Source organism: Culex quinquefasciatus, chromosome 2 (assembly GCF_015732765.1).
Source record: "Culex quinquefasciatus strain JHB chromosome 2, VPISU_Cqui_1.0_pri_paternal, whole genome shotgun sequence".
In the NCBI taxonomy this organism is placed as follows: domain Eukaryota; kingdom Metazoa; phylum Arthropoda; class Insecta; order Diptera; family Culicidae; genus Culex; species Culex quinquefasciatus.
This window is the reverse complement of record NC_051862.1, coordinates 5381648-5402948: the sequence shown is the minus strand read 5'-3', so window position 1 is coordinate 5402948 and position 21301 is coordinate 5381648. Positions and strand designations below refer to the sequence as shown.

Here is a 21301-nt window from a genome sequence, read left to right as displayed (position 1 = left end):
ATTTTATCTACATGCTGCCGAAACAAAAGTTTCGAGTCAAGTATGAGACCTAAATAGACAACTTCCTTTGACCAGGGTATCGAAACATCATTCATTTTAATCAAAACATCATCCTTTGGGACAAATCTGGCCGATTTGGAAAGTGGAAAAATGATGGTTTGAGTTTTGGCTGCATTTATGCGAATTTTCCAGTCGCCAAAGTATTCGGAAAGAACGTCAAGACCCTTCTGAAGACGGCCAACTAAATATCTGGTTATTTTACCCTTATAAATAACGGCAGTGTCATCAGCAAAAAGTGACAACACACCATTACCAGGAAGAGTAGGCAAATCAGATGTAAAAATATTGTACAGAAGTGGGCCAAGAATACTTCCTTGGGGAACCCCAGCATCAATGTTGAATAATCCAGAAGCAATCCCATTCAGAAAAACCTTGAACGATCTCTCCGAAAGATAGTGCTGGATAATTTTGATAAGATACATTGGAAAACCGTATAAATACAGTTTATGTATCAAACCATCATGCCAAACATTGTCAAAAGCCTTCTCAACATCCAACAAAGCCATAGCAGTTGATTTAGACTCAAGCTTGTTCTGCTTGATGATTTTAGTTACTCTCGTAAGCTGATGAGCAGTATTATGTCCCTTTCGGAAGCCAAACTGCTCGTTCAAAATTATATTATTATCGTTGGTAAAATCCAAAAGCCTTGAATAGATGACCTTCTCAAAGAGTTTGGACAGACTACTCAAAAGACTAATGGGACGATAACTTGTTGGCGATGTTGGATCTTTTGAGGCTTCAAAATTGGTATGACTTTGCCCAGCTTCCAATTGGTGGGGAAGTAACCAAGTTGCAAACATTTATTGAAAATATTGGCTAGATGTTGAAAGAACTGATCACTCTGTTTTTTCAACACCAGATTAAAATGTTATCAAAGCCTGGAGCTTTCATATTTTTCATTTGTTTAACTGCAACTTTGACTTCCTCACCAGAAACATGGGAATCTGCAGGAAATTCAAAGGTAGAGTCATTGATTGTTGAAATACTATTGGCAACTGATGTTTCTTTACGGCTGGTCATGGAAGCGCCAAGATTATGTGAACTAACAAAATGAAGCCCAAGTGCATTTGCCTTTTCCTCGGATGTAATCAAAGGAGAATCCTCAACAATAAGAGGAGGAATAGGCTTTGGTTTGTTTTTAAGAACTTTTGAAAGTTTCCAAAATGGTTTTGAATAATTCCCAAGCTGGCTTACATGTTTTGAAAATTCTTGATTTCTGATATTGTCAAGTCGGTCTTGTATGATTTTGTTCAAATTGTTCACTGAAATCTTTTGTCATAGTCCCCAGTCCGTTGATATTGTCTCCTATAAACATTCCTAAGTCTAATCAAGTGTTTAGTATCTACGTCAATATCAGTTACCTTAAAATTAACAGGAACCTCTCGAACGTTGGCAGCCTCTGCTTGGTTGATAGCCTGCTGGATCACCTCCAGCGAACGATCAATATCGGCAGAAGTTTCCGGGTGTTGATCATAGTCGATGTTGCTGTCGACCACTTGCTGAAACTGCTGCCAGTCAACGTTGTGGTAATCTTTCCGGGTTGGTTGCCGCTGCGGAGTAACGGAAGCTCCAACCTCCACAACCACCGGATAGTGATCAGAACTCAACTCTTCAAACACCTCAGGATGAGCCACGTTCTCAGCCATATTGGTAATGAAGAAGTCGATGATTGAGTGATTCCCAGACCGAGCCACCCTCGTTGGACGATCCGGACTCACAACGTTGTAGTATCCGTTTTGCAGATCGTTGTGCAGAATCACTCCGTTCCGATTCCTCCTGCTGTTGCCCCAAACTTCATGCTTCGCGTTGAGGTCACCAGCGATGATGTACTTTGCGCTCCGCCGTGTCAGCTTCTGGATATCGCTCTTCAGTTTTGCTGCTGAACCATCTCTGGCATTCACCTGACGTGGACAGTATGCAGCAATGAAGAGTACTGGGCCAACCGAAGTGGGAATTTCCACTCCAACGGCCTCGATGATGTCCAGCTTAAAGTGTGGCAGCCGGCGTGGCTTGAGATCACGATGAACAGCGACAAGCACACCTCCTCCTCCAGAGGTGGTCCTATCGAGCTGCGTCGCGATCTTGTAGTTTTGCAGATAAACTTTTTCACCGGGCTTCAGATGAGTTTCCGTGATGGCAGCTACGTCGATCTCCTTCTCGCGAAGAAAATCCACCAGCTCTAAATTCTTCCTCCTAATGGAGCAAGCGTTCCAATTCAGCAGCTTGAGGGACCTACGATCCATACTGGATGACGAACGAGGTCAGCACTTCAATCTGCTGGGTCTTGGTTTTGCATCCACGCAGTGCAGCGGACATCTGTTTGAAAATATTGAGGAGTTCGGTTGAGGTGTAAAGATCATTACCATTTTCCTCAACTGCTGGTTCTTGGGTTGGTCTTGGCTCCTGGCTGAAGCCCGGTGGTGGCGGTCTCGGCTCCTGGCTGGAACCCGGCCGTGGATGATTCATCTCAGCTCTCTTCCTGGGATCCAACGGCAACGGTGCCAAGTTCGGGACCTGGCGTCGCGGTTGAAGAGGTGGAAAATTTTGCTCCACCAGGGCTGGAGGAGTTCTACGACGCTGAGGCTGATTCTTCGTCGATGCTTGCTGCCGAATTTTCACGAACTCAGCTCTCTTGGGGCACTTTCGGTCGGTTGACGAGTGCTCACCGTTGCAGTTGAGGCACTTCACCAGCGAATCTTGGATGCACTGGGATGTGATGTGCGCATCGGTACCACATTTGGCGCAACGACGCTTCAGGTGGCAGTTCTTACCTCCGTGCCCGAAACCCAGGCAGTTGAAGCATTGTGTGACGTCACGATGCACTGGTCGGTATCGCTCCCACGACACGATAATGTTGAAAACCGCTCGAATTGCCTTCAGCTCAGGAAGCGTCGTCGATCCCTTAGCCAAATGCAGCAGGTAGAGCTGGTCACGGTACTTGATGTCTTTGTTGCGTCGGCTCATTTTGTGCACGGCCAACACATCCAGTTTCAAAACTTTTAGCTCGGCAGCTAATTCCTCCACTGGCATGTCGTACAGACCTCTGACGACGATTTTGAACGGCTTATCCATGGCGACATCATGGGTAAAGTACTCCGCCTCGTTTTCGGTCAAGTAATCCTTGACCAGTTGATAGTGCTGCCTGGATTGCACCAGCACCTTAAATCCGTCCTGACACAGACGAATGTTGCCTAGGACTTTCCCAGACTTGATGAGTTCAACCAGCCCCGCTCGAAAGTCGATCGTTGCTGCTGATTGTCGCACATAAAAAGGAGGCAGTTTCTCCTTTCGCTGTTTCACTTCATTCTCCTTTGCTTCCGCTACCTGGTCCTCGTCAGGCAGTCCAGCAAACTTGTTGTTCTTCAATAGCTGCTCCTCGTGGACGAAGAGTTCTCCTCCTCCTCATCCATCGGTACAGTACCGTCGCTCTTTTTCGTCTTTTTGCTGTTCGATGTCACTTCCAAAAGCACCTTCCTTTTGGAAATCCCCGGTTTTTGGCCATCAGTTGAGGCCTCAACCTTCCTTTTGGAAATTCCCACTTTTTTGCCTGCTTGAGCCGCAGGTAGGGCAATATTGCCGGCGTTTTGCGCCGGGACGCGACGAGTCATGTTGATTCAGACAACCTTCACCAACGAATGCTCGGATAACAATGATGAATTTTTAGTTAAGTTTCTGTTTTCATGAAAATTGTCAATAGTTTGATTTTTTTTTAAATTGATTTAGATATTGACTTAATTTTGACTTTTTTTTGTTTGAAATCATTCTTGAAATAAGATTATTTGAGTTTCTGGAAAAGTCGAGAATTTGAAAATGGGTATGTTAGTAACTTACTAAGTTATATCCACTTAAGTGATATTTGTGTACATTATTGCAGTCAGGTCTTACTCATCTGGATGAATATTATTAGAGCGTTTTTTGATAAGAAATTGGCTTACTGTATGACATACATTTTTTGTTAACATTTTGTTAACTGTTTGACAATTTTGTTAACAATTTTGACGGCTATCCAATGGTAGGTTAAAAACGAGAATCTGGTTTTTGGGAAGGAATTTTCTGATTTATTTAATGTCTTCGATAACATTGTTGGTATTGGTTAGGACAACCCGAGCAGATGGAAATAACTTGAGAATAACATTTTTTGATATTTGAAAATACTAGTCTAATAACATTTCACGTTATTTATAACAAAATTTGTTATTCGTCGTTATGATTTTTTGTTATTGGATTGTTATTGTGATAACAGATTAATAACATTTTCAGTTATTCTTCGAACAAATCTTTGTTATTATTTTTTGTTATTTTAACAACTCATCCGATCTTCCCAAAAACATTTTGAGGTATTCTTCCATAACAAAAAATATTATTCCAAAGTTGTTTTGGCTTTCAATCAATATCAGACCAATAACAAATTTTGTTATGTTAACATAAACTGTTCTTAAACTCTTATGCAAAACTGGATTTTTCAAGAAGATTCCATAACACTTTCTGTTATTTTAACAGTATTTGTTATTGAAATGGCATGATTTTTGTTATTACCGTCTGCCCGGGAATTCAAAAAAAAAGTTGAATTTCTTAAATTCATTTGTTTAGTTGTCTTTTTATTACTAGAAGTACATTTTTTTTAAATCCTTAAACAATTTAACCAATTTAGGCATCTTTGAACTGCAGAGAGTTAGTTATTCAATTAAAAAAAAAAATATTCTTAAAAACGTATTTTAAGTAAAATTTTTTTGGCTTGCATGATGTTTATGATAAATCGGATATGCAATCAAAAAGAACTTATTTTCTTTAACCAATATCAACAACATGTAGATGCGATACAGCGTCTCAAATATATATATACACCCAAAATTCAGAATCGAGATAATCGTTCTCTCAAAATTTATTGAGGGCTCAGTGCCAAAATCGATAGAATGATGGTACCAACTCACACCATCATAACAAATGAGTTCATTCGTTAGTTGAATCAATAAATCTCCAACAAGTGTCATACATCGACTTCTGACTTCTCCATGGCTACCAAGCTTTGGTGGCCGAGGCAACTAAGTCATTGGATTGGTTTGTCAAAGGTCTCTGGTTCGATTCCCGTTGTCGACACTTTTGGTTTTTTGTTTGACGGATGAACTTTTTTTGCAAATGAACCTCGAGAGAATAGTTCTATCGCCCATCTCGAGCTGTGTTCTCTGCCTCCGTGAATGGTACCACTATTCTCTCGACTCGAGACCATCATTCTCTCGGACTAGCGCTGCCAGTTTTGGGTGTATATAAAAAAAAAAAACAATAAAATAGTTTAGATATCTCAGAAACTAATTGTCTGGTTTTCAATGTCATCATGACACTTTCTAACCATTGGAAAAAAGGATGTTGAAGATTGAAAAATTCACACGCTTTTAAAAAGAGCTTGAATAAAGTGCATTAAGCTCTTTTGAAGTGTTATTCCAGATTTTTGATGAAAAAGGTACAGAATGAAAGCAGAAACAAATTTTTTGCTTGTTTTATTGAGAAATCAACTTTTAGGAAGGCAAAAAGAAAAAAAATAATAAAAAGGAATAGAAATTCAATGGTGAAATGTATAAAAGTATTTCACTGATAAAAATTCTCATCATACCACACCCAACTTCAACTCTGTCACCGTGGTCGTGGTATTTTCTGCCAGTTATTTATTATGAAACGCCCCCCGGTGGTGGATTTTGGATGGTTTGTGAGACCCCCTCGTCAGGACCTCCCTTTTGCTCCATTCATTGTGTTCGGTCAAAAGGGATACTTTGTAGTTTGTAGTTGAGCTCTACGGGGGTTGATGCGATTGTGGTCGCCGGCGAAAATTTGTAATTAAACACTGCACTGTGCTGCCAAGCCGGCTGGCCACACTCTATTTCGGTTCGCCACGAAATTGATGGTTTTTGGGGTTGAAGGGATTTTCATTTTGTGACGTTTGATTGAAATGGTTCGGTGGGGAAATTTGAAATTTTGGTAAATTTTGCTGGAAAAATAGTTTTAAAGCCTAAGGAAACTATACCCTTTTTCAGCCTATTTGTATTATCGGCCTATCAGCACTTTGAACATGAATTGCAGCTTTCATAAAGTGTTTTTGCCTGTTCTAAAGTAACAAATAGCTCAAATTAAAGTGAGCAAGCAACTCTCCATTGTTAATAGATCTGAAAATGTTGATTTAATAGCGGAAAACGGCAAAAGTGATGGGAATTGGTCGAACGGCTTAGTGTGATTAAAATGGGTATATTTCCCCTATTTAAAGACTCAGTCTTAAAAAATACATTTTGTTTTCTCCAGAAACATACTCTCATCTGATAAACACAGGTTTACACAAATTCCACAAGCATTTGTCATCCTCTAACCACACACGTTCCTCTTCAGCTACCCGATACAAGGAGCATGCACCTTCTTCCTCCCATAACTTTAACTATCGAACGGTTCCAGCATCGGAAGCATTCGAGGGGAAAGAGCCAGAACTAAAACAAAATTTACAACCCACCCACTCTAAAGTCCTCCCAATATTAAACTTTCTATTGAACACCTGGATCCGCAGAATGTTCAATTCCGATCCCAGCCTCACTGTCTTTGCCGAGAAGGTGTTCAGATTTATCTCTGCGATTCTTTTACCTATAGGTGCAACTTTCCAAACGAAGCTAATCTTGTAAATTATTATTGCGAAATTATTATTTCTCAATGTGGAAGATTCCTCCTTTGCCCTTGGCAGTTAAGGGAAAATTCGCATACGTGAAACTTTTTCCCAACCCCATGGTTTACCAGAAGGGTCGTTAGTCGTGCTCGTTCCGGAGCGCTTAAATATTGCACCCGAGAAACGGTTCCGGAATACAAATGCATCCCCCGTTCGGTTCTTGCGTAATGCTCTGGGTGCGGCAAATCTTTGCTTATTGATAAAGGATTTTGCGGATCGGTGCGGAGTTTTTGCGGTAAATGTAGGAAGGGGGTTCTTTCTTTGATTTTTCTTAAATATTGAATCAGGAAAAGTTGGTCCTCCAACGGTTAAAGGTTTGGAATCGGTCGGATGAAGCGATGATTTGATTGTGGAATCAATTGGGTGTGAAGAGTGAAAGTTTGTTGTAGGATTAAACTTTCTGTGAACTTGAAGTGATTTGTATTTTTTAAGAAATAAAAACTTTTGTTGTTAAACAAACTAAAAACTTCAAACTTCCATCTTCCAACTTCGAAACTTCCAATTTGACCAAATATTGTAAATTTTGTCAATTTTGTCAATTTTGACAATTTTGTCAATTTTGTCAATTTTGACAATTTTGACAATTTTGACAATTTTGACAATTTTGACAATTTTAACAATTTTGACAGTTTTGACAATTTTGACAATTTTGACAATTTTGACAATTTTGACAATTTTGACAATTTTGACAATTTTGACAATTTTGACAATTTTGACAATTTTGACAATTTTGACAATTTTGACAATTTTGACAATTTTGACAATTTTGACAATTTTGACAATTTTGACAATTTTGACAATTTTGACAATTTTGACAATTTTGACAATTTTGACAATTTTGACAATTTTGACAATTTTGACAATTTTGACAATTTTGACAATTTTGTCAATTTTGTCAATTTTGTCAATTTTGTCAATTTTGTCAATTTTGTCAATTTTGTCAATTTTGTCAATTTTGTCAATTTTGTCAATTTTGTCAATTTTGTCAATTTTGTCAATTTTGTCAATTTTGTCAATTTTGTCAATTTTGTCAATTTTGTCAATTTTGTCAATTTTGTCAATTTTGTCAATTTTGTCAATTTTGTCAATTTTGTCAATTTTGTCAATTTTGTCAATTTTGTCAATTTTGTCAATTTTGTCAATTTTGTCAATTTTGTCAATTTTGTCAATTTTGTCAATTTTGTCAATTTTGTCAATTTTCTCAATTTGGTCAATTTGGTCAATTTTGTCAATTTTGTCCATTTTGTCAATTTTGTCAATTTTGTCAATTTTGTCAATTTTGTCAATTTTGTCAATTTTGTCAATTTTGTCAATTTTGTCAATTTCGTCAATTTTGTCAATTTTGTCAATTTTGTCAATTTTGTCAATTTTGTCAATTTTGACAATTTTGACAATTTTGACAATTTTGATAATTTTGACAATTTTGACAATTTTAACAATTTTGACAATTTTGACAATTTTGACAATTTTGACAATTTTGACAATTTTGACAATTTTGACAAATTTGAAAATTTTGACAATTTTGACAATTTTGACAATTTTGACAATTTTGACAATTTTGACAATTTTGACAATTTTGACAATTGTGACAATTTTGACAATTTTGACAATTTTGTCAATTTTGACAATATTTACTAACTGACTTGACCTGACTTGACTCAATCTTGACAACTGTGATGAATAGTACTAGTTCTAAGACTCCTTTCTCTCTTTACAGATCCTGGGAGCAGTGCGACTCCGAGCAAGACTACCTAACCATCCACGACGGAAAGACGCTGGAGGCGCCGATGATTGGTCGCATCTGCGGCGGTGACGCCCTCCCGGACATCGTGTCCAGCGGGTCGGACATGACGATCCAGTTCCGGACCTCGCCGTACGACGTGCTGTTCCACCCGAACCCCGTGACCTTCCTGCCCGGGTTTGAACTGGAAGTTCATGTGAGTTCTGAGTTGATTTCTTAGCTTTTTCAAGATGTCCTAACGCGAGTTCGTTCCGCAGATCCTCTACGTCAACTCCAACTCGCAGTCCTACATCCGCCAACCAGGTCGCTGCGAGTTCTCGATCAGTGCGTTCGAGAGCCAAACCGGCGAGCTGGAGAGTCCGCAGCACACGCTGCCGCCGGAGAGTTCCTGCATCTACCACTTCCAGGGCCGACGCCACGAGACGGTGTGGATCTCCTTCGTCAAGTACCACTCGGCGATCGACCCGACCGGGTTCGAGTCCCCAGCGGAGTGCGTCAACCAGCTGCGCATCTGGGACGGCCGATGGTCGGTCAGCTCGCGTCCGTACGGTAAGTACCGCTCGGTGTGTCGATGTTTTGGTTTATTGAGTTGTGGTACCAAATTGTAGTTTTCCTAGGCTCCCATCCCGAGTACAGCCGGAACGCCAGCCTGATCGAGCAGATTTGCCGCGAGGAGGTGCCGAGGCTGTGTTCGCGGTCGCTGGTGGCGAAGGGCAGTCGGCCCTGCTCGACGCAGGGTGAGTTGAGGATCCTGAAGGTCATGACTAGAAACTTATTAGGATTCTTTACAGAGAGTTACCTATCAACTGGTTCCGATTTGACGATCGAGTACCGACCCAGCCCGATCGGTACCGCACGTCTGTACGGACCAGCTTCAGCTTTCAAGCTGCGCTACGAATTCGTCGATAACTCGCTGGGAGGTGCCCCACTGGAACCGCTTGTAGCACCATCCGCGATGCCGGAACCAGCGGCGCTGGTCCAGTTCCACCCCAAGTCCTGCGATCGTGTATTTCGATCGTCGTCCGCTTCGCGTGGAATCTTCCGTTCGCCATCCAACGTGTTCCTGTATGGTCGCGGGGGATCACCAAACATTTCCTGTACAATCAGGTTCGAAGCAGGATTGGGGGAGAGCGTTAGGTAAGGGTTGTTTACGACTGATCCTCGATCAAGTAACTGATCATGTCGTTTTTTCTGCAGACTCTCAATCACGCGAGCCCGCTTCGGAGGTCGATCCTGTCAGAACATGCAGAATCGATCGGGGCGGTGGCACTGCAACCACCACAGTGGGCCGATCTCCGATCTCAGGATCAGCGAGGTTCCCTGGACGGATATTCCACCGCTGCCGCGGGACTGTCTCTGCTCGGACGTGTCGGCCTCGATCAACTTGGCTCCGCTGGCGGCCAGCATCGTTGAGGTTAGATTCACCGCCATGCAGATGGAGGTTGATCAGGACTTCCGGGACTTTTACTTCGAGGGGAGGTACGAGTTTGAGAAGGACGGTTGCGAGACGGATTGGAGCGATCGGAGGCTGCGAGGTCGCAGCGGCGATGCGTTCCTCAAGCCGACGCCGTGTCCGGCGTTGATCCAGCCGTGGCTGCTCGAGCCGGAGACCGAAGGCAGCTACTTGGTCCTCAAGATGAAGGGCTTCTGGATGCCTCCACTGCTACACTCCGCTCCACCATGCCCAACCGATGCGAGGATCACCGTCTACTCAACGAACAATCCGAAAAACTCCCGCGATCTCTGCCCCTCCGGACCCGACGTGGTCGCCTTCTCCGACGGGTGGGACAACGCGTACGAGTTCAGCGCCCTGGAAATCTCCAAGAACCTCATCATCGAGTTCAAAAGCTCCCGAAAACCGCGCGACATCGAAGGCAACGAGTACAAGTTCTCGTGGATGGAGATCTACCCGGGCAACGACTGCCCGTACAAATGCCAGGAACTGCAAGCCTGCATCCCGGCGGAACTCTGGTGCGACGGCAAGGTCCACTGTCCCTCCGGCCAGGACGAAAGCCCAACCGAATGCAACATCCGACTCCCACTGTCCCCACTGCACGTGGGAATCGCCGCCGCAACGCTCACCCTGTTCCTCTCGTTGGCCGCCGGTCTCACGGCTTGTGCCCGGCGGAAACGGGTCGAGAAGAAGCACCAGCACCTGCAGAGCAGTCACCACCTGGAAGCGAACGGACACTACCCGCACCACGGGTCGTACCCGCACGTGGCCCCCCATCACCACATGGCCAGCAGTCACGCGCTGACGCCGATCTACCTGGATCCCACCAAGGACAGCTTCTGTTGACAGGAGCTGGAGACTTCGGTGTAGCCCATGCCGAAGTCCCAGGATTTCTACTACTTTGCGTTCAATCGCTAGGCCCCCTCCTTCCTCCCTCTATCTATCTATGTGAAGGTGGTGGTGGCGGCGACGACCTGTGAACGACGACAATTCTGGTGATATTAAGTGTACGTAGGAAGCATGAAATCCAATAATTAGGGGAAGAAACCAATTTCGAAACAAACAAAGAAAAAAACCAAAAATGACTTATAGCTTAATGATCCTTGGGCGGAGGTGGACGAGACGGAACGAGGGATACATTGCTCGCAGCTATAGACGAAAAACAAGTGATTGAACCAATTAAAATGGATTTGGTTCTTGGGGTGGGTATTGTGGAGGATTGGCGGAGGAAAGACAGCGAAATGATGAACGGTCTAAGAGTGGGGTTTTGGGTGGGTGAGAAAAGTGTCGACGATGGTTTTTTGTGGTGTAATTCTGAAAGATCTGCCAAAAGATTAATTTTGAAATATTATTGAAGTTGTGATAATACATTTCAATTTAAAAAATATGTTTGTAATTTTGTTCAAATAATAAAATTTGTATGTTTACTACAAATCTCAATTCAATTCAATTCGGTTTTATTGGTGAATAATCAAGATACAATAAGTTCTTTTACAGTTCATAACAGAGTTTTGGAATTCCTTTCAGCCGTGTGTTGCATCATACTCCATTTTGGAACAATTATTTTTTTTAACTAAAACATTAACAAGAGTAAGAAAAATTAAAAAAAAAAACTTACAAAAATACTACAAATCTCATTTAAGCAATTCTCTTTGATTTTTGCCTTCCGATTTTTTTGCATTTTTTAATTTAATTTGGCTTAAGCATTTTGAATACCTTCTGGATTCCCTAAGAAGCCATTTTGCATTATCAGATTATCCATATCATTTGACATACAAATTTGGCAGCTTTCCTTACAATATGCTATGTAAAAATTCAAAAATCCTTATACTTTTTTTATTTTTTGATCGATTTTGTGTAAAAGTTGGGGACTACACCGAAAAAAAATGCAGATTGTTAGTTTTGTTTTAAAAAAACGTGTTGACACTAATAATTGATTTAAATAAAAACACTATTTGATTTGTTTTTATTCTTTTGGTCAGTTTTGCCATGTTTTTTAAATTGTGCTTTTTCAAAAAAAAAACATTACTTAATCCACCCTTAGGTGGTTGGTGCCTTCCTCTCATTCAAAGGGTAATGCTATCCAAAATAGACACGCTCGTGGGAAGGTCTTTAAATTACCTATCCAAAGATAGGTCGCATGATATATTTGGAATACGTTTTCATCTAAATATCTGAGAACTAGCCTCCAAAAAGTGTATAAATAACTCTTAAGTGCTTATAACTTTTGATAGGGTTGTCAGATCTTCAATGTTTTGGACGCGTTGGAAAGGTCTTTTGATTACCTGTTCAACGACGGGTTGCATAATAGATCCGGACAACGTTTTCATCGTGATATCTGAGATCCGGCTTCCAAAAAGTGCATAAATAACACTTAATTGCTAATAACTTTTGATAGGGTTGTCAGATCTTCAATGTATTGGTCGCGTTGGAAAGGTCTTTTAAATACCTTTCTAAAAATGTATAACATGCTGGGGTTTCTTACAAAACCACCCTTTTACAATCTTCCGGACTTTAGTCAAAATCGTTTTTTAGCATAACTTTTGAAGTACTTTACTAAACTTCATAATTTTCAATAGGGACTTATGGGACCCCAAGACGAATCGAATGAGACCAAAACGGTCCAAATCGGTTAAGCCAGTGCTGAGATAATCGAGTGCATATTTTTGGTGCACAGACCCACATCCCTACACACACACACACACACACAGACATTTGCTCAGAATTCGATTCTGAGTCGATAGGTATACATGAAGGTGGGTCTAGGAGGTCTAATTGAGAAGTTCAGTTTTCGAGTGATTTTATAGCCTTTCCTCAGTAAGGTGAGGAAGGCAAAAAACTTTTAAAAACACAGCAAAATTCCAAATTTATTCTTTGATGATGAATTACATTTGTGATTTTCAAAAAAAAAATGTGAATCGACTATTCTTTGAATTTTTGATTCAAATGAATTTGTGTTCGTGCATTCCATATGTCAAAAGAAGCCATTTCAAATCATTTTTTCGTGAAATTTTGCGGGCTGATCATACAAAATGTGCATGTGAACATTCCAAATTTTTTTATCTTAAGTAAGGATTTTCTGATCGATTTAGTGGCTTCAGCAAAGTTGTAGTTTATGATTGGGACTTGTTAGAAAAAATAGGTACACGGAAAAAAATCTTCAATTCTTTATTTGACTTTATGTTACTTAAAGGAGAATTTCCAAAATAGGATTTATTCATATTTAGACACTTTTTCATTATGTTTAAGAGGACTTAAAAATGACATCTTTTGAAATAGAGTCCATCTATCCTATGATGGTGAAAAATGTGGTACCGGAGGAATAAATTTTTGTGAACTTGGTCATTTTTGGAACAATTCTAAAAATATTGTCAAACAAAATTTTGAAAATCATTTTTATATGTAAAATCAAATTTGCAATTCAAATAGCTGTACACTGCTCTTTTCAATCAAAATTATCTCGAAATATTAAAATCCAATCACATATTTGAAATGGTCAAAAATAATTATTATTAAATGATATTTTTATAATTATAATTAAATGATATTTTTTTGTAAATAAGGCAGGTACACATTTTATTTAATGTTTTGGTCAACCACCCTTAAAAGGCTAAAAATTCAGGTGCAACTTTCGATTACTGAAATCGATTTTAAATGCATTTCCTGCGTTTTTTTCTTTCAAATTTTCAATGAACAAAACCGCAAAAAAAAATTCTTAGACACTTTCTTATGAAGATATCTCGTGTTTAAAGAAAAACTTCCCTGAGATTTTTTCCGCGTTTGTAGTGCTGAATCTCCTGCAACCTGGCGCTTACAAATAGGCTTGCGCATTTTAAAGAAATTTGAGTTTTTGATTTGCATCTTTTTTACCTTAAAATGGCTGTAACTTTTCACCCTAAAGTCCAAATAGACCTGTCAAAAATAATAAAAAAAAATGATTTTTAGAGCTCTAAAAGTGTCTCTAATATCACTTTTCTCAAAAACTTAACCCTGAATTGCCAGGTTTTGGTGTCTTCGACAAAGTTGCTTGGATTGGCAAGTTAAATTTTCAAAATCACCCTGAAAGTGAACCACCCTAATTTTCAACCAAACCAAAAGTTGCCACTTCTCAAGGCTCAAGACATCAACTTCATCATTTTTCGGAATTTTCCACTTAATTTTGCAATCTGGACCACTGGGCAATGGTTTCTTTTTTTTTATTTTTTATTTTTTTCGCAGTTTTTTGAGATAAAAAGAAAAAAATGCTGGAACCTTTTCGATCAATTGTACGATATTTTCGCAAAAGAAAATTGAACAGTTTTGATTTTTTTTCCTCCTGGAATGTCTCATGACAGGATTTGATTGATAAAAATGCATGTTCCATTTCGAAAATGTTGGGCTGTTTCTTTCAAGATTTGCGAGCAGTGTTCTTTTTTATGAATGAGTTTTCCGGATAATTTCCTTCCATTTGAGGATTTTTAACAAAAAAATTCTTTTTTTTTTGTATTTTAACAAATTTTTTTTTAAACTAAATTGAATTGAAATGAGTGAATCACTAGTTATAAATTACATGCAATTTTGTTCTTATCTGTTTATATTTAAAATGGAAAAAAAATAAATAAACCTTTAAAATTTGAGATGCACCACAATTGAACCACCGTCAATCACTTTGTCCTCCCCCATCCCAAAAACGAATAAATATGAAGTAACCGTAATGAGATGAAATTAATTTTAATTAAGACAATCAGTCGCTAAAAGTGCAAGACAAGCACAAGAGGAGTGAAGAGGAAAAAAACCAAACAAAAATGACAGACTCGCTTCATGGAATGATGAAGTTTTCCTCCATGAATAGAATATTATTTTAAATTACACCCAGTCTCTTTCTGATTTGAGCTGGTCAAAAGTCGGCTCAAGAGGGCGGTTCGGGGAGGAAAAAGTGCTGTCCGAAGCGCAAAAGTGAAGAAAAACTGACTGTCATTTGTTACTGGGGCGTGAAGAAAATAAATCGAATGGAAAGGAAAATGGTCCTCTCTGAATGTTGAGTTTTTTTTTCTCATGGAAGGATTTGGGAGTGGTGGGGAGAAAAGCTGGGAAAAGTGTCGTTCAGGTCAGGTGACAATGGCGTCTCGTTTTCCACTCAGCCCCAAATTTCCTTCCTCCGTTTTTCCTCCTTTCAACGCAAGAGTCCACTCGAGAAAGCGACTAATTGAAGGCGTGACGGAAAAAAATGTGTATAAATCAGCGCTGAGGCTGATATAAGAGCGATAATTAGGAAAAATCAAGTGTAAATTTCGAAACTCTAGTAAAAAATAAGGTTGTGAAGAATGCTACGAAAATGCTACGAACGAACGAGGGCGCGTGTAATTGGGCTTCGGCCAGCAGCGAATTGGATGTTTTGATGACGAGAATTGTGTGCTGCTTCTCGCGGGGGTGGACACTTTTAGATAGGACTGAGGCTAATTGGACGTCAGGATTAAGGAAGAAAGAAGCTGACTCAACACTGTAAATAGGCGGAAATGTTCGGATAAATCCATAGCAGCAAATGATGTCAACACACAATCACACTCACACTGATATACGTTTTGAGTATTTTAGAAGTAAAAAGGTAGTTTGTAAGGAAAATAAACCATTGTAAAAAAGACGCAAAAATCGATGCAATGAATCACAAGTGTATGATGGATTAAAAAAAAACTAGCCTTAAGAATGCTCTCATTACAGTTTCCATTCAAGCGCCACTACTTCCAAACCACACTCACGAAAGAAAAAAAAATCGACATATTTTGCTCCAACAAAACACTAAATCTCATAGCACCCTTCGAACGAGAAAAAAAAATCTTCCACCTCACTAAAAATATGACTTTAGTACGTATTTACCCAAAAGAATAAAAACAAAAATAGTTGTACATAAATACAGAATTCCGACAAAAAAAAAAAAACAAACAAACAATGCGCAGATGAAGAATCCCTGAAAAAATGAATAAAAAAAATCAAGACAATTCAAAGCCAATAAACGTAATCCTTTTCCCGAATTCCTCAAAAAACGAAAGAAAAAAAAATCCTCTGTACAGTTTTAAAAGTAAATGACGTAAAAAAAACGAGTTGCAGAACTGTTCACCAGGATAACAAAAATGCAACTCTGTGAAATGAAGATAAACTAACAAATAGCGATTTTTCGTTTTGATTTTCTCGAATCGTCAAATAACAATGTGATTCTCAGTAGTTAAGAGCGAATTTAACGAAAAATGCGAAACGGAACGAGCAAAGAGAGAATAAAGTGTGCAAGAAGAGAACTGAACTAAAAGTGGGTAGCAGGAAGTTGTGTGAGAGCAGTGACAGAGGACGAAACGGGAGAGATTAGCTTATGGAGAATTAGCTGGGAGAAGAAGAAATAGTAGCCTGTAAAAAGGTAATTTAAAGTCACCTGCAAACAAAACGTGGAATTGTGCTGTGTTACTTGAAACGGTTTTGTTTGTCAAGAAAAAAACTGTTTTAAATAAGGGACCCATAAAGGGAAATTAATTGTTCTGAGAGAAATTTCAAACACCCAAAGTCATTCAAATTTAAGGTTGACAAACTTGTCGTTTTTCATTGGTGCTGACACGTTTCTTGTACCGAACAAGCACAAAAATATCATTAACTAGCAGATTATTATAAACAACAGTTTCACAATGCTTGTGATTGTTATAAATATCGTTTTTTGCCTTTTTTGCTTAGAACCCCGATTTGACAGTTCGATTGGAACCCTGAATGTGACATTTCGCCTATCGATATAGGCTTACTATTTTAAATAATATATTCAGTTTTTATACTTGTTACAAAAGTGAGTTAACAAAATTAACATTGGCAACTTAAAACCGCTTAAAATTTAGTCCTTAAATGCTCAATACTGTCTCCACTCGATTATCTTAGAAACTTAGGATGCAACTTCATTTTAGTCGAATTAAACTAAATTTAAAAAAAAAAAACTAAAATTGGAATAACAAGCAATGGTATCAACATTTGAACTAAAAAATTGTTTTCAAATGCATTTTACATCCTCCATTTTAAAATATAAAATTTCTATATGGCAATTGAATTTCTCGTGAAAAAAAAACCTTTTGCGATACTGCTCATTAAAATTTCACAAAAAATCCAAAACTATTTTTAAACTAGTCCAAACCTGCAAAGTATAACTTTTGATGAAGGAAAATGTATTTTAAATTTTCTTCAGTTGTGAAGACTTCTATTTTAATTCCAATTTCAAAATTGTCAGAAAGTCTTAAAGTGCCCTTTTAGATTTTAATAGAAAAATATGCATTTTGCAATTTTTTATACTGTTTACAATCGGTGGTACAGCGAGAATTATAATTTCCAGCAAAAAATTATGTGTTTGTCTTCTGATTTTTAAATGAATTTTGTAAGAGGAGGGAAGGACAAAAACTTGAAATAAAATTTGCAATTGCCTAATAAATGCACAATTCACGAAAAAAAGCTTTTAAAACTCAACTTAACTAAAATATTGATTGATTTCTTTAACTGTATGCTTTAACAACAATTTCAAAATTATGAATCAAGATTTACTTTTTGAAAGGGCTTCAATCGCTTTTTTGAACAATTTAGAAATTCTAAAATTTCGAAATATGTTTTTTCTATTGGAATCGAACCACAAGTTCCGAGATATGGTCAATTGGAAAACGAGAACTTGAAAGGTGACATTGAAATAGATTTTTTAAACATTTAGAGGATTTGTCGATCAACTAAGCCTAAAAAATGTAGGAAAACTTGATAGCTGTTTGATATATATGTTTGGTGGCTTTCATTTATAAATTATTCTTAAATTACAAAACCAGAACATTTTTCGAATATGTCGGCCTAGAAATGCATTTAACTTAAACATAGCGCACATTATCGAAAAAAAACAGGTCGAAGTCAAGTTTGATTGCAAAATTTATTTTGCATAAAAATATAATTAAAAATATTCTATAATTAAAAAAAAACACTTTTTTTCAATGAAATCATGCTCATGCTCAAATCATTCGATTTTTTTTTGCAAAAGATGCGTTTTTTAGTCCTCTTAAACATATAAAAACCATGAATTAATAAAAATACATATTTCGAGGATCTTTACTTATTTTGTACCTTAAAGGTAATTTTTAAATTTTTCCTTCTCTTGCCAAATCCATTGTTAGAATATCCAATTACATCCTAATGAATTATAGTGTAAACCATAGTTGAAAGGAACGCCAAAACTCTATTGGGTTATAATAAACACGAAATTGTTAATTGATTGTTTACTAATAAAAACCGAATTGTACATCATCTCATCTAACTATGTGTTCATGCTTGATCTGGACATCATTTTCATCTTAATATCTGGGACTCAACTTAAAACATGTGCATATTTGACACTTAAGTGCTCATAACTTTTGATAGGGTTGCCAGATTATGAATCTGTTCGTTTCTGTGGAAAAGTCTTTCAATTACTCTTAAAAAATATAATATTACCGGTTTTCTTACAAAAAGCATCCTTTAACAATCTTCCGGACTTTAGTCTAAACCGTTATTTTTAGCATATTTATGAAGTTCTTGACTTAACATCATGTTAATAATCATGGTCATAATCCGTTCAGCCAATCCGGAGATAATCGAGTACAATTTTTCGATTAACATCCCTACATACACACACACACACAAGTTAATTTTTCGAATGTTTTTATCGCCTTTCTCAGATTTTCTAATATTCACATGCCCATTTCGTGTAATCCACTTGATTTTATGAAGTATTCAAAAACTCATGATGCAAAATGGCTTCTTTTCACATATGAAAAGATTGGACAAAAGTTCTAGTTCAAGTAATACAGCATGCTCCAAACCTTCCCGTGAAAACCCCCCTTTCTAGCATAAGTCGACGTATGAGAAACACAATTTAGACTGAAAACAAAAAACAAACATTAGCAAAAAGGGAGAGAGTAAAAGAAGAAATAGTATAACACAACAAAACTAGTCAAAACTGAAAGAAAAGCTCAGCAAACTTTTTTTTCTTGGAACGCAAACGTGCTTGTAAATCAGTTCCAAGATCCTTCTTTTCCCGCTCTCACTCAAATCTGTTGTAAAATTACAGACAGCTTAGAAGTAAAAAAAAAGCGCAGCGAGCAAAAGCAAACAGTTTGTTAAATGTGACTATAGGTTTTGCTGTTACTGTTATCTGTATAAACCCCCCCCCCCCCTGATTTTCCAGCAAACAACAAAAAAAAAATGCAACCTAATTGGTCTGAAGAAGCGACCAACAGCTAATCACACTTTCCAGTCACGCAAACCGAGCAATTAGTCAGCATTGTTCCCCGTCTTTCCACGAGTCAAAATCGTTGCAAATTGGCGTTCAAGCGAGAAAAATTGATTTTCTCCTACTCACCCCGCGTGCGCCCGCTCTTTCTCTCTCTCCCTCCCTCTCACACTAGAATGTTAAGGGTTCGGAAAAATTGGAACTTAAAGGTGTAAATAGTAGCGAAAACAAAATTGAAATCCACTCTAAACTAAGTAAGACAGTGAAAAATAATTTAAATAATGTGCGCGATGCCGGGCTGGGAAGTGGCTCCCAGTGTCGTAAGTCTTAATTTTAGGCGATGATAAAAGTGTAAAATAAAAAAAAAACAGAGAAGAAAAATCTAAACTGAAGCAAGTGAGTTGCCGAATGGATGTTTTTAATTGAAACTTTCCAGAAAGACCTTGTAGAATCGAGAGAGAAAGAATCACAAACGAGATAATCCCCTTTTCCAAATTGATTTCCCTATTCCGTTGGTGGACGGAGCCATTTCCGTTAAACTGGTTGCGTATTCGTAACGTCGTCGCAGCTGATCACAAAACTGAACATGTGAGAGTAAATGAATATTCGTAGGTTTTAAGTAAATTTCAAACCGAATGGGACACACGCTGCGATTCGTTTGTAAATAAAATTGTTTCTAAAAATATGCCTGGTTTTTGGATTCCGATGACATCACATTTAAGTTAACTTGAAAGTTTTCAACAACACTGACTAGAAGTTTTCAACAGTGTTTTGCTATAAAAAATTATGGGAAGCTATCCGAGCCTCCAACCGTCCAAGGATACAAAGAAGTAGAAGGTTCGAACACTGGAAATGGGATAACAACATTATCCTTCCCATAGATGGCTTCTATGAAATCGAGCGCATGCGCAGTTTCATCGTCACTGTTTTACAGCAATTCTGATAGATGGTAGCACAGTTTTAGAAGATTTTCCATCGCCATCTGGTAGAATAATAGAAAACATTTGTTTCTGAAACGTTCTGTTTGTTATCCATATTTTATTGATTTATCAGTTTGCATTAAAATAATCAAAAAAAAACATCGCTTCGTAAAAGATTGTGGACGCGAACGAATTTTGTGAATTTGAAACGTTTTTTAGTTTTTTGTTGGACGACTTGACTGCAAACAAGCTCGAAAATACCTGTGGACGAATTCCATATTTTTTTTATCAAAATTTTGTTTTCAACATGGTAATGGAGAATGAACTTTATGTCAGAATTCGTTGAATGCTTTGAAGACAATCATCAATTTTATTGGAACATAACTTAACTCATACATAAATTTCTCTCAATTGCACTGCCAATTTCAAATACATTTAAGAATATCAATAAAATTTAAAAATGATGCACAGGGTTCAAAAATACCCTTTAGAAAACACCACGTGCAAAGCAGAACATTTACGCGGTGTGTTTCCTAGAAAAAAAACTTAAGATAAAAAAATTCAGCAAGTCTAATATTTGGCACCATGAATGAAGGGTTCTTTTCCGACAGGGTTCGCTCAAAATCGATGGATTCATGTAAATATCCATCAAGTTTCGTATAAATGTACCTTGGAAAACTTTCAATTATGTACATATCTGAGATTCAATAAAATTCTTCCGAGCCGAATTATGAAAAACAATTACGCTTTCTTTAAAATAACCTCATAATTTCAATTAGAAACCTCCAAACGGGCGAATCAAAATCTTTTGTTTGTACAAAAGTTTTTTTTTATAATTCTATCACTTTTTTAAATCTATCTAAAATCGATTAATTCAGCCATATCATATTAAATTTTCAATGCTTTCATTATGAATATACTTTTTGAAAATGTAGTAAATTTCAAAGCATAAATATTTACTCAAAATTGTTCACAAAATACCGTATTTTTCCAAAATACTCAAATTTTCAAAATTGCAATATGGGTATAGGTATCAAACCAATTGAAATTTGGATACTATTTCATTTAGATTTTTTTGGGGAAATACTAAAAATTTCACAAATTACCGTATTTTTTAACACTAAAATTTTCAAAATGTGCATTTTATCAAACTAAAAGAAATACTACATATTTTGAAAATTTGAGAATT

At 37.7% G+C, this 21301-nt stretch overlaps 1 protein-coding gene across 4 annotated transcripts in view; it reads left to right on the top strand.

The window, feature by feature from the left end:
* Positions 1-11026, top strand: part of LOC6051685 — a 505391-nt gene extending 494365 nt beyond the window's left edge. For 3 of the 4 annotated variants that reach the window (XM_038251263.1, XM_038251264.1, XM_038251262.1), the window contains 5 exons: positions 8475-8694; positions 8756-9047; positions 9107-9235; positions 9290-9635; positions 9696-11026. In XM_038251263.1, coding sequence (XP_038107191.1) covers positions 8475-8694; positions 8756-9047; positions 9107-9235; positions 9290-9635; positions 9696-10797 — 2089 coding nt within the window. In that variant the 3' untranslated portion in view covers positions 10798-11026. The remainder of the gene's footprint in view (positions 1-8474; positions 8695-8755; positions 9048-9106; positions 9236-9289; positions 9636-9695) is intronic. The other variant, XM_038251265.1, reaches the window with a different exon arrangement.
* Positions 11027-21301: the final 10275 nt, after the last annotated feature.